This window comes from Aspergillus candidus, assembly GCF_002847045.1.
Source record: "Aspergillus candidus strain CBS 102.13 unplaced genomic scaffold BDW47scaffold_6, whole genome shotgun sequence".
NCBI classification, from domain to species: domain Eukaryota; kingdom Fungi; phylum Ascomycota; class Eurotiomycetes; order Eurotiales; family Aspergillaceae; genus Aspergillus; species Aspergillus candidus.
Genome location: NW_020194011.1, coordinates 26,674 through 39,156, shown reverse-complemented (window position 1 = coordinate 39,156; position 12,483 = coordinate 26,674). Strand labels below are relative to the sequence as shown.

Sequence of the window (12,483 nt, the reverse complement as noted above, 5' to 3'; positions counted from 1 at the left end):
GTGGTTGAGAAGTACTACATCGCCGTGGATGGGGAGTGTTGCATGTCTTATGAACGGTTGCGGTCGTCAATCTACCCAGCTCAATTTACCAAGGGAATCCTTCTGACCGGCCCTGAAACCTCTACCGTGGAGGATGTCGGAGACTCGGAGGTAATTGCAAAACCTCTCTATATCGTCGTCGATCGGCCCATGGCGCCCGAAAATCCTTGTGGGGCCGGAAGCAGACCATGACTCTCCGTCGGAACATGCTCTGCCAATAGCCGTTGAAGAACGCCCGTTGATCCTGAAGGATTGATGTGAAGATCACATCCGGGCCCGGTCCTTTACAACCAATTTTCTAACAAGACACCACGGACACAATTCCTCCCTCAATCTCCGATCAAGGGATCGAGAGGAAGGTGAATATGGGCCACGTTCGCTTGTTGGATTCAACAGCGTTGATGTCCTATATGATAAATACCCAGACGCTGGCGGTACGGTTCACCTCGTCTCATCATTCCCCATCCATCTACCAGCTTGATTCCCTGACAGAAGACAGGAGCAAAATGCGGTTTGCTGCGTGGCTTCTTACTTGCGGCCTCCTACTGCAGGGAGTCTGCGCACATCCCGGGGTGAGACCTGGGATAAGAGATGTCACGCCTGAATTGACTTCATCGTCCGGAGATCATCCTGCTGCTACCAAGATATCTCAGCATCTCCCGGCCAATTCATCTAAGCGTCGCCCTGGCAAGACGTGTCGTCCGCGCCCTGGTCACTCCGTCTCTGGCCATCCCAAGTCTGGCGATTCATGGCAATCTGGCTCGAACAACTCAACCCTACCCACCTCTGGCGATTCATCCCAGTCTGGCTCGAATAATTCAACACTGCCCACATCTGGCGATTCATCCCAATCTGGCTCGAACAACTCAACCCTACCCACCTCTGGCGATTCATCCCAATCCGACTCCTACAATTCAACCCTGCCCACATCTGGCGATTCATCCCAGTCTGGCTCGAATAATTCAACCCTGCCGACCTCTGGCGGCTCATCCCAATCCGACAGTGACAACGCCGACCAACATGAGCAACAGTCCCAAGAGAATGCCTCTTCTTCCGATGGTTACCTGGTTGCAACCGCCTCAGTCAGCATGTCTGACCCAACCGGTTCCCCTGCCAGCGCTGCGGCAGCTGTTGTGACGAACCCGTCAAACCCTCAGCAAACGGCGACATTCGTTAAGGAGGAGGCATCGGATGATTTGCTGGCCGCACTACCACTCATTCCAGCTGCGGGTCTGCCGCTCATTGTTAGCGTAGGTGGTTCTGCCGTACCTGCCGTTGTTGATTCCGCAGGCATGATAGTGAGGCCTCTCGGCTCGGCGCCTTCTTGGATCAAACCCGACATATTTCCAGCAGCCGACAGTATTGGGGAGACGTTGAACCCTGGAAAAACGGTGCCGGTAGGGTCTGGCTCTGGTGGTGGTGCTGGGACTGGCTCCGGTGGTGGTAGTGAGTCTGGCTCCGGTGACGGTGCTGGATCTGGCTCCGGTGGCGGCAATGAGTCTGAATCCGATACCGAGTCTAGCTCGGGCAGCAATACGGAATCTGGCTCGGGTGCAGAGCCCACAGGCAGCTCCAGCAGCACCTCGCCGGAAGAGAGCAGCACTACTGAACCCGAAAGCAGCTCTACCGAACCTCCAGGCGAGACCCTTGCCACGAGGACTATCACGATCACGACGGATATCAATACCTTTAGAGCCATACCAAATTTTCCAATCATCACCGGCTCCGGACGCCCTGCCGACACTCCGGGCGCCTCTAACACCCAAAATGATTCCCAACCGTCTAAAACCGACAATAATTCCCAGCCCACCAACACTGACAATAACTCTCAACCGTCCAACAACGAAAACAACTCCCAATCGTCCAACAACGAAGATTCTCAACCCTCCAACAACGAAAACAACTCCCAACCGCCCAACAATGAAAACAATTCCCAGCCGTCTAACACTGAAAACAATTCTCAACCCTCGAACACCGAAAATGCTTCTCAAACCAGCAATCTCCAGCCCATGTATACGCCTGATCCTTCTTTGACCACGGTGGATTCCCACGGCAATGGAACCAAAATCGTGAGTCCCCGTACTCTTCTACTCCCCGAAACAAATCGCACGATAGTGCAAACGCTGACTCAATGGACAGCATGTTGATTCCGGATGTATCTCTGTCAATGGCCAGACCATCTGCGGCCATTGGGATCTGGGTAAGTCACACTTAATTCCCCAATGCGCCTCTAACTATGAAAGTCTGGCTGATACTGCTTCCAACAAACAGCGACTGTACGTACCGATGCAGAGACCAGTAAGGTGAAGATTTATGGCAAATTCGACAGCGAGGACGCCGCTTGGTATAACAAAAAAGGCGGCTGTGAGCTCACCGCCAGCTGGCCGTCAGAATATGGCGATGTTCGCTACCAAGACGACAACTGCCTCCATGATGCCGATGGTAGCTAGCCACCCATCTACATTGAGCTTCGAGCGTCCCTGCGTGACTGACACCGTTTAGGCAATATCATAGACAACCAATGCTGCACTGAACCGGCGAAAGATGACGTTCCAAACCCTTACGGGCCGATCTGCAAAAGGGAGTACAGTTTTTCCGTTGATCAAGTCACCATCTACAGCAGCGGCTGGATGACGGATGACGGATCGAACCTCTGGAAACAGATGTCCCGTTGCGGCCCGGTCACAAAATGGGAAGTCAATCCGGTTCGCAATCAGGCGGGTCAAAAATGGGTTTACTTCCACCTCCCAATCCAGATTGGCGGGTCATGTGTGCAGCAGGGTATTTGGGAAGCAGGGGGGCCATGGGCGAACTGCTAGTGGACGATGATGGCACGGTATCTATCAGATTGCAATAGAGTCTCATTTGAGAAATACAACCGGTTCCAAAACGATATCTTCCGTAATCCTAGATGTAGAACAACTGCCCTGCCCCATCTACATGCTTATGATCACGGAAAAGGAGCACGCAAATTGTCCCCTTCGCCTCAGGTGTAGAGTCCGGAGTCTTTGTCCCCCCAACCACCCCGCCCACTATTTTACCCAGCAAGCTGGCCCTGCACGCGTTGGAGCAGCCAGTATGTCGCACGAAAAATCCACCAGCATCCTTCTCGCCTTGTCGAATACTAGGACTACTGCCTCTTGGCATCTGCGCATAGCCCCACAGCGGGATAGAGATCCGTGAGGGATCCAGGAACAGGAACAGGAACAAGAATGGGAATGTTTTCTCCTCCAAAAATTCGGGCGTTCTGTATCTTTTTCTCCATTTTTCTAATGTCTTATCCTTACCATCCTTATTGGTTAGTCATGTGTTTGGCCCTCTATAACAGCGGATATCATCCTTCAGGATTCCCAGCGCGGAAACAATGCCAAATATTATACATAACTACAGTTCAAGATTCCAGACTGCAGTAACCCCGCAGTGTAACCAACCATAGATTGCGCCGGTGGCTTATGCATTCCAACAGCAACGGCCCGACTAGAGTGGAGCCTGGAGGAATATATACTTGGTTAGTTGTTAGGTATATATAAACCCGCCCCCACCAAGCTACCAATCGAGCGAGCTAGCATGCGCCCCCGACGGTACCGTATGGTCTGGACATATTAATTGACAAGTCAATCCCACGTCTGTAAAGGCGAAGCTCACGGGAGGTTCGTGGGCCCGGAGGGATTCCGTGTGGGTCGCAGCTTGAGGGGGATAGGGAAGGTAGCTTCCGCGTTGCATGTTCTTCACAAGCCTTTTCTTATACGCTGGAAGGGATTCTCTTCCTGATCCTCTTCCTCCTGTTCATCCTCTTGGCCGAGAATAGTTCATGGCACAGGATTGGGGCGACAGAGTGGGATAGCAAGGCGGTGCTATCAGCCAGCACGGGGTCTCATAAGACTCCGATGAGCACCGTGGATACCCCTGCAAGGGGCCCATAAAATCGCGTCAAGAGCTGTAAGAAGTTGTATCATCCGTCAATTGTGTAAACCACTCTCAATCCTCTGGATGTGTGCCCCATATCGAGCTTGAAAGACCCGGTGCAGAGACATTAATCCTGCAAGCAAGGACAGCATGTGGTGCTCGGGGGTTGAAAAGTGCCCGACAACGCTTTGGCGAGGCCACCAACCACTAGGCCGGTAGCTTGATTATGTCAGAGGCAAGATGGCCGAGCGGTCTAAGGCGACAGGTTAAGGTGTACCTTAACAACAACTTTACAAGTTCCTGTTCATCGTATGATGGCGTGGGTTCGAATCCCACTCTTGTCATTTCTTTTTGTTTTTTTTGCAATTACCTGGTTATCATATAGTTGCAGGTCACAGGAAATAAACAAGGGGTCTTCTGCATATTTTTTAATGACACTGGGGGTTAAATTACTTCTATGACTGGCTGCAAATTACATGTGCGGAGCTAATGAAATTTGGAAGTTCAAACACGCATGTACGTGGTACATGCATGATGGGTTTCGAAACAACTAGCCAACTGCGCTGGTCACAAAGGGGCGAAAAAGAGATATGGGAATTCAGCGAATGTAAAAACAAAACGTGACTTAGCGGGCCTCAGGAGAGATGCTGAAATTGACAAAAAGAATTGACAAGAGTGGGATTCGAACCCACGCCTTCTTACGAAGAACAGGAACTTGTAAAGTCGCTGTTAAGGTACACCTTAACCTGTCGCCTTAGACCGCTCGGCCATCTTGCCATTGGATATTTATTGGCAATTGTTAATGGAATAGTGAGAGTAACACCTCTATCAACGAGAATGCTTATCTAGGTTGAGCCTGCAAATATGAAGATGAGAGCCGATAAGTCGATGTTGGCTGTATGAAATTATTTGCTAGCTGGGCTTGACTATGCGACTGAAACATGGCTGGAAGATAAATCTGGCAGATGAGTGGCTGGTGAGCATAAAGAAGCCAGGTCGGCCGTGAGCCCTAACCCTCATTCAGCAACAAAGAACCCATGTCAAGTTTGTATCTATGTTTCTCATGTATACATGACTAGAGAATTACTTGTTTCTGATTTACAAGGGATGCCAGTGGTACTGTATCCGATACTTGCCAGAGTAAGGCGAGATGCCCGTGATTTCAAGAAGCAAGGGCCGGTTCTATACACGGCATGATCGAGATCACAGTACGAATGGCATAGATACGTATAGCAGTAACATTGGGAATTCACTTCCCTCGGCTTCTGGATACTCTTCAGAGTATTCAAAATTCAATTTACGCATAAATCTACCTCCCACGTCAGAGTGATGTACTGGGGTTTTTTCTTCACTTTGGGAAAGGCCCAAAGGCATGGTGAAGGGGTGTCCACTTGATGATCAGATGGTAATTTGGCTTGCATATGACGATGAAAGATTACCAAGGCAAGATATTTATTAATATCTAGCTACAAATATCTTCGGGTATCATTCCAATCGCTGTAGAGTACCTTGCTGGCCACTCTAGGGCCTTTTCTACTTCAGTCAATGGTGGTAAGACAGCCAAGGAGAGGGATAGGATAAATGGTCAAGGACGCCAAACCCCCTCATCCTAAACTTCTCACGGGTAGGTAGTGATATCCTGCGTTAGAATATACTGTAAGGTAGTGTCCAATAGAGGTGCAATGACTTGACTCCTTTATCTATCTCCCTGGAGTAGACAAATGCATCAAGCTACAAGTATTCGCTCTCGTGGTATGTCAATACCCCACGAGACGAGTATATCTCCTACATGAAATACTTCTGCTTTGAAAAGATATGAATTATATGGCAAGGCTGGATAAGTAGAGGGGCCAAAGGTAAGCAGTAGTAACTATAAGCTATAAGAGCATGACACGTCTTATGTGTGCTGTCTAGGGCTTGCATGACCACCTGCAGCCACCACTTATCTACAGATCCTGTTGGGGGGAATATCAGCAGACTTAGAGAGAAGCGCAATGAAACGACTTGGTGGTATTCATGGATATTTCTGAAGCAGACTGTAATCAAGGGATTTGAGCTGAGCAGCAATACAATGAAAGTTGGCAATACCAGATCAGAGAGTATTATATGAGATTAGAGTAGTATTTAACAGGTGTAATACTATACCAAAACCTTAGATAACTGTTCTATAACCCTCTGCAACCCTCTACGACTGTTGACAACCAACCCACAATTATCCCATAACTATCCCACAACCAGCATTATCTGGTGAAACAATAGTCAGTGAAATTGCGCAGCCTCACAAATATACAAATACAAGTACACAATTCGAAAATCCTTGCTTAAACTAACCCACCCCCCCAGGCCCATATGTGGATATAGATGATGGTTTCGAAAGGATCTGTAGTTTTGGAGTATCAGTTTTGGCCAGTAATGATAGCGATGGCTCATTTTCAAAGTCTCGCTGGTTTGTCTTCACAACTAATGGCTTAGAAATCTGGAGGACCATCAAATTACAGTACCGATGCAGTGTCTGGGCGTTGTACTTGGGCACTACTGTCTGAAGAATAAGAAGGGGATTCGAACCTGAATCTCTTTTCACTTGCTTCTTTTACCTCGATCAGTTTCGGATTGTTTCTAGGTTAGGGCTGAGGGTTGAGGGCTTTCGGCATGAGCTATTTCTGCCTTGAGATTGTTCAAATTGGGCTCGATGAAATAAAATAAGTACGATAATATTGCTTAATCCCCACTTTGCCCCTCACACCCAGCAGGGCAAAAAGGCAATACATCAAAAAGATAAAAATGCAAAAAGATATGACAAGAGTGGGATTCGAACCCACGCCTTCTTACGAAGAACAGGAACTTGTAAAGTTGTTGTTAAGGTACACCTTAACCTGTCGCCTTAGACCGCTCGGCCATCTTGCCGATTTGTTGAAGAGCGATTCTTCTATCAAAACTATGACGGGATGGTAATGAGTTGTGTGAGGTTATTTAATATGGTGCCTGGCAATCATCACCTCGGTGGTTGTGTAGAGCGTTGGTGTCTGTCGCGGGGAAGTCCCTTTCAAGTAGATAAGAGGAAAAACATATAGCTGTGTTAGTTAGAGAATGACTGACTGAGGACAAAAATCCCTATGTAGCTAACTATCATGAGTTACACGGATTGATAGAGTCCCCAGCAGATCTCCATACAATATATATCTATACGTATCCGGCAGATCGCGAAATCGACATGTCCAGAGGCAGCACATAATAAGTCTGCATAATGCACGTACTAAGTACCGGCCAAGTATCAGCAAGCATGTTTTTATTTTTATTTTTATTTTTATTTTCATTTTATTTTCATTTTATTTTTTTCATTCCCTTTTGTTTTCTTAACTTTATTTTTGTTGTTGTTATGTTTCGCAGTAGTAACAGGGATGTATAAGGTCAACCGGAAGCGACCGATTATCTATTATTGTCAATCAGACGATTGTTTGTTTGATACTGTAGAAACCATAAGCGTATTGTGTAACTGGTTCCAATTACACACGCTAATACTACGAGCACTGGCAGCTGAATAGGTAAAGCTGAACATAGGTAGAGCATGCCTTCCACATCCACGTGATGAATCAACACCAAAAAAGGATAGGTCCCATGAGTTCATCTCATCATCAGAACGGCGCAGTCCATCGCTCAGAGAGTCACAGCAGTCGCAGATACAAACATTCAAAAGCGCCTATGAATGAATACGCTTCATAGCCATTCTTCATTAAATGATTAACCGTGCTGCAACGCCAAGAGGAATTGCCTCGCAGAATTGAAGTTGCCCTCAATCCGCCCAATGCTCAAAGAGTATATACATCATAACACAATCCTCTGCAACACCGCTCGTCAAAATTCCTTCCAGTGACCGACTTGCACCCTCCCCATCTTTCAAGGAAGGGCCTCGAAGAATCCCCGGATATATCGTACAAACTAGGGCTAGCCCACACGCAAGGTATCTCCCACCGACGTGTTGAGCATGGGGACGGCTCGTCTATTCGCGAACAGACCGCAGGGGGTGCTGACGGGGGAGCATCATCGGAGGACCGCGGGCACGAAGCCAGGCATCGTTGTAAGGTCCTTCGGTGCGGATGACGCTACCGATGGACATGAACAGACTACCGAGGAGAGATAGGTCAGCACAAGATGAGCAAGTCCCAGAGGGAGATACGTACCCAAAGGTTGCGCCGGATCCAAGCATGTATTTACCCAGAGTACGCATGACGCCATTGGGGCCAGCACCGTACTGGAAGATCGTCACGGTTCCTGTGATCTATGAGCGACATTGTCCAACAGAACCCCGAAAAATATACTGACCGATGATGAAACCCATGATACCACCAACCGCTAAACGTTGAAATTGATGGGTTAGCCAGCCCGAGAACCAGCCAGGCAGGGAAGGTTTGTCGCAAGCTTACTGGAGCCCATCATAGCACCCATTTTCACTAAGAGACGATGTCAGCCCACCACGTACCCACCTCACAGCAGCCCATACACCCCAGCACTAGAAAAAAATTGCCCACCGGATATGGGCTTGCGACCGAGGGGACTTACTCTTGTCGAAAGTGGAAGGGCCATGGCTCTGGGGAGGTCCTGCGACGACGGGCATGATGAAGGGAGAGAGGTTGTTTCAACCGAGTTCAGAGAAGACAAGCTTTGTCAGGTAGTCAAACGAGCACCCGATCCTTTGATACGGTGCAGGAACAATGCAGGGTTTAAGTGACCGGCGATGAAACCGAGGTGGAAGACAGACTGCAAAGCTCACCATGATTGACCGACCCATCCAATTCCACTGATCGGACCCATCCCGCAGCACGTGATACCGCTAGGCCGCATCGGGACAGCCGTTGTGTCGTCCCCTCCGGCACACGTGCAGGTCACGTGCCAGTACGGAAGGAGGAGAGTTTTGGGGGTTCGAATGGATCATCCGTTGTGGCCACCCATGCGATCCCTTCCATTTCCCTGTCCCTCCCCAGTATTTCGCTGGTCTTGCTGGGTTACAGGATCCCTTTACGCCTTCTCTGTGCCTCGCCCTGATTTATCATCGCCCTGTCTTGCTCTCTTTCGATTAGCCGGCCCCCCTTCCTTGACCCTCCTGTTTGGGTTCGGTCGCTCCTTGGGTCAAAGCCAAGACCTTATACCACCTACCACCTCACGCCGGTTGTCTTATCGTCCCTCGAACTCCCCTTGATTCAACCTCTCTCTCATTTCATAGCATCCGTGTCTGTGTTCGAGGTAAGCTTGATGATTGCACCGTGCCCTTGATTGCGGGAATGAGCCCGGTGTCGCCCTATCTCGGCTAGAAAAGCAACCCTTGTCTCTCTGGGCGGCCCTGACCCGGGCTAACGTGACTCCCTAAACAGTGCGTGAGGATCTAAGACCCATATATTTTGGCGCGCGGAACGTTCGCTCCTCACCCTATCTGATCGATTTTCGTCGCATACCACGAGGAAACGGGAAGGAAAATAAAGAAGAAATCGAAAGGGACCAATACTAAGAAAAAAAAAAGAAAACGAAGAATTATTCATAGGGGAATTTGAAGACGACCACCCTTTTCCTCCGTCCCTTCCCTCTCGTCGCCTCGACACAACATCACCAGGTTGGCCAGCACCAATGAAATAAGACCGACCCGGCCGGCTATCGAACGCTCCTTCCCAACCGGTTGTATCCTTCTCCATGACTGCAGTGGCTTCTCCACCCAGTGTGCAATCGGGGTCTCGTTTGGGATGGTACGATCCTGGTAACGGAGGACAAGGGCCCCTGTCTTCGATGAACGCGGAAGAAGTCTCGCGCATGTTCATGCCAAGGAAGACCGTTCAGAGATCGAATTCGTCGTCCTCTCTAGCATCCACAACCTCATCTACGTCGACTGTCGCTGCGCACCCGCAGACGGCCGATGCCGCGCAGAGTTCGAACTCCGAATCTAGCACGTGGTCTTCGAAAAAGAAACCTTCCAGGGGTATCTGGCCAAATTCCAAGTCCGACCCGGTAGCAGGGGTGAGCAACGCCCGCCCCCAAGTCATGCCTGCGTTTTCGGGGCCCGCCGCCGCCTCGACCATGTCGGCCCTTCAGCAGCCGTCTTCCATCGTTCCCTCCCAACACGTGCTTCAATCTCCTCAGCAGAATGGCGTCCGCGCTGGTAGCGCGCCATCTGGGGACCCCCCCGCCGTCTTGACCCTCATCCCTCTCAATGGGACCTTTGAAAAGAAACAGATCAACGTGCCGTTCTACCCGGAAGTCCTGCGGATTGGTCGGCAAACAAACGCGAAAACGGTGCCAACTCCCATGAACGGGTACTTCGACTCCAAGGTGCTTTCCCGACAGCATGCGGAAATCTGGGCCGATAAGACCGGGAAGATCTGGATCCGAGATATAAAATCGTCCAACGGGACCTTTGTGAGCGGGAAGCGACTGTCTCCCGAGAATCGCGAGTCGGAGCCCCATGAGCTCCGCGAAGGTGACATCCTGGAGCTGGGGATTGACATTGTCAGCGAGGACGGAAAAACGGTCGTGCACCACAAAGTCTGTGCCAAGGTGGAGCACGCGGGGATTTACAGCTCGTTGCCCAACATCCTGGACCTCACTCTGGGCGACCTGGATCCCTCCTCTGGCAATGGCCTGCTCCCCTCGCCCCTGAGCCAGCCGCTGGCACACCTCCGCGGGCGAGCCGGCAGCACAATGAGCAACCGGAGTACCCAGAGCAATGCCAGCAGTCAGTTCAATGCAATGCAACAGCAAAGGCAGATGAATTACTGGAATTCGCCGATCTCGATCGAGCAGGTCGTCAAACGGCTTACGGTATGGCGCCCTGATATTGAGGACACTGCGCAACAAGCGTGCTAATATTACAAACAGAACGAAATGAAACAAGCCAAACAGCAATCACAAGATCTTCGACAGACGGACGACTTCCTGACGACGATCATGAAGACGGGCCCCCCCGAAAAGGAGAAGGTCAAGCACTCGCCGGCGGAGAATAGCGCCTCACGTCAGATGAACGGGAGACCGAAGATGCCTCGTGTGGATTCGTTCTCCCGGTTCTCTGAACCCCCGGCACCACCGCCCCAGCAACCGTTGCCCGAAAAGCCAGATGCTTTGCCCCGGAATGGTGTGGACGCCATGTCACCCCTCAAACGGTCGGATACCACCGACACGGAGAAGCAGAAGTTCGGGCCTGCTAGCCCGGCCATTTCACGGGAGTCCAGCCAGATATTGTCGCTGATCGAGGCTCTGTCGTCCGCCAAAAGGGAGCTTGACAGCCAAGGCGCCCGCGTGAAGGAACTTGAAAACCTGTTGCTGCAAGAGCGAAAGGCCCGGGAAGTTGCCGAGGAGAGGGCCGGCTGTCTCGAAACCCGGCCCGATCACGATGTCCAGACGAATGTGACCGGCCCATCACTGGATGCGCATGCCGGTGAACCCCAGAATGCCCCATCCGAGAAGCGCGGCCTCGACAGTACATTGGTTGTCGAACAGTTGACGGAATCCACTGGCGAATCCACCGATGTGGACGAGCCGACAGATCGCCATACGGATCAACTGAAACAACGACTGGACTTCGTGATGGCGGAGATGGAGGAAATGAGACAACAGGTTGCCGTTTTCAAAGATCGCGCCCAGAAGGCAGAAGACGAGACCACGGAAACGCGCAAGTCTCTGACCGAGATGATCGAGACTCTGCGGCGTGAACGCGCAGATGGCGAAACGGTCGGCCAGCCGATCTCCGCCACCCCAAATGGCATCCCTCCTTCTGGCTCCGCTCTCCCCGGCGAAGGGGAGGATAAGGGTGCTGAGGCAAATATTTCCGAAATGCAGGACTCCCTGTTGTCGCCCCAATCCAAGGAGGCCGAATCCAGCACGGCCTTCGCCACGCAGAAACCTCGACACGCGGCTCTGGAGCAATCGAGTCCATACGCATCAATGCTCGGGGTCGTGCTACTAGGGGTAGGGCTGATGGCCTATCTGAACGGGTGGCAGAAGATGGAACGGTGATCCTGTTGACTTGCTGCACCTCCTACATCCTCCCACCGCCTGATTAATTATCCTTCGGACGAGATGCCTCAAGGGAAGTCTCGTACCTGATCGTCCTCAGGCATTCATCTTCTTTCTTATCTTTCACTCATCTTACCATTCTCATGTACTGACTAAATGCTTATACGCTGGTTCACTGGATTGTTCTTCCTTCCTTTCTCTCTTTCTTCAGTCCCCCAAATCTCCTTGTTATATCTCTGTCGCAGTTATGAGGCTGCGTAACTCACATGACTATCTCATTTTTTTTTTCTTCCTGTTTTGTCACATCAGATATCATTCCCCGATGCCATGTTGTTCCAGTTACGATTCTCTGGCAGCAGTGTTTCATGTGCGTTTTTGTCTTTTTCTCTCATCTATATTTTCTTCTCCTCACATTCTCATTATGTTAATATCTCAATTCTCATGGGATGAGACAGTTCATGTAGGGCTCACCCGTTTTTGTGTATTAGTCAATCAGAGCAGCATCACTTCCCTTGGCAGTTGCAAGCAAGCGAAGAATGATCATTT

General features: G+C 50.5%; 3 protein-coding genes and 3 non-coding genes across 6 annotated transcripts; 3 read left to right on the top strand and 3 right to left on the bottom strand.

Annotated features, from left to right (window-relative positions):
* Positions 1–1,127: 1,127 nt before the first annotated feature.
* Positions 1,128–2,858, top strand: BDW47DRAFT_122977 (uncharacterized protein; the record flags this gene model as incomplete). Its single annotated transcript, XM_024815958.1, has 4 exons — positions 1,128–2,108; positions 2,179–2,239; positions 2,311–2,481; positions 2,542–2,858. 4 exons carry the CDS (start codon positions 1,128–1,130, stop codon positions 2,856–2,858), a joined length of 1,530 nt encoding a protein of 509 aa, XP_024674917.1.
* A 1,321-nt stretch (positions 2,859–4,179) lies between these two features.
* Positions 4,180–4,289, top strand: BDW47DRAFT_t32. Its single transcript has one exon. It is a non-coding gene; the product is annotated as a tRNA-Leu (tRNA).
* A 323-nt stretch (positions 4,290–4,612) lies between these two features.
* On the bottom strand, positions 4,613–4,722 carry BDW47DRAFT_t21. Its single transcript has one exon. It is a non-coding gene; the product is annotated as a tRNA-Leu (tRNA).
* A 2,017-nt stretch (positions 4,723–6,739) lies between these two features.
* BDW47DRAFT_t20 lies at positions 6,740–6,849 on the bottom strand. Its single transcript has one exon. It is a non-coding gene; the product is annotated as a tRNA-Leu (tRNA).
* A 643-nt stretch (positions 6,850–7,492) lies between these two features.
* BDW47DRAFT_100139 (MGR2/ROMO1 family protein) lies at positions 7,493–8,684 on the bottom strand. The gene is made up of 5 exons (XM_024811364.1): positions 8,503–8,684; positions 8,367–8,393; positions 8,266–8,295; positions 8,124–8,214; positions 7,493–8,066 (listed from the first exon to the last, which is right to left on the bottom strand). Exons 1-5 carry the CDS (start codon positions 8,555–8,557, stop codon positions 7,943–7,945), a joined length of 327 nt encoding a protein of 108 aa, XP_024674916.1. The 5' UTR covers positions 8,558–8,684; the 3' UTR covers positions 7,493–7,942.
* Positions 8,685–9,444: 760 nt separating this feature from the next.
* Positions 9,445–12,061, top strand: BDW47DRAFT_73396 (putative cytoplasm to vacuole targeting Vps64). The gene is made up of 2 exons (XM_024819713.1): positions 9,445–10,746; positions 10,804–12,061. Exons 1-2 carry the CDS (start codon positions 9,625–9,627, stop codon positions 11,935–11,937), a joined length of 2,256 nt encoding a protein of 751 aa, XP_024674915.1. The 5' UTR covers positions 9,445–9,624; the 3' UTR covers positions 11,938–12,061.
* The last annotated feature ends 422 nt before the right edge of the window (positions 12,062–12,483 follow it).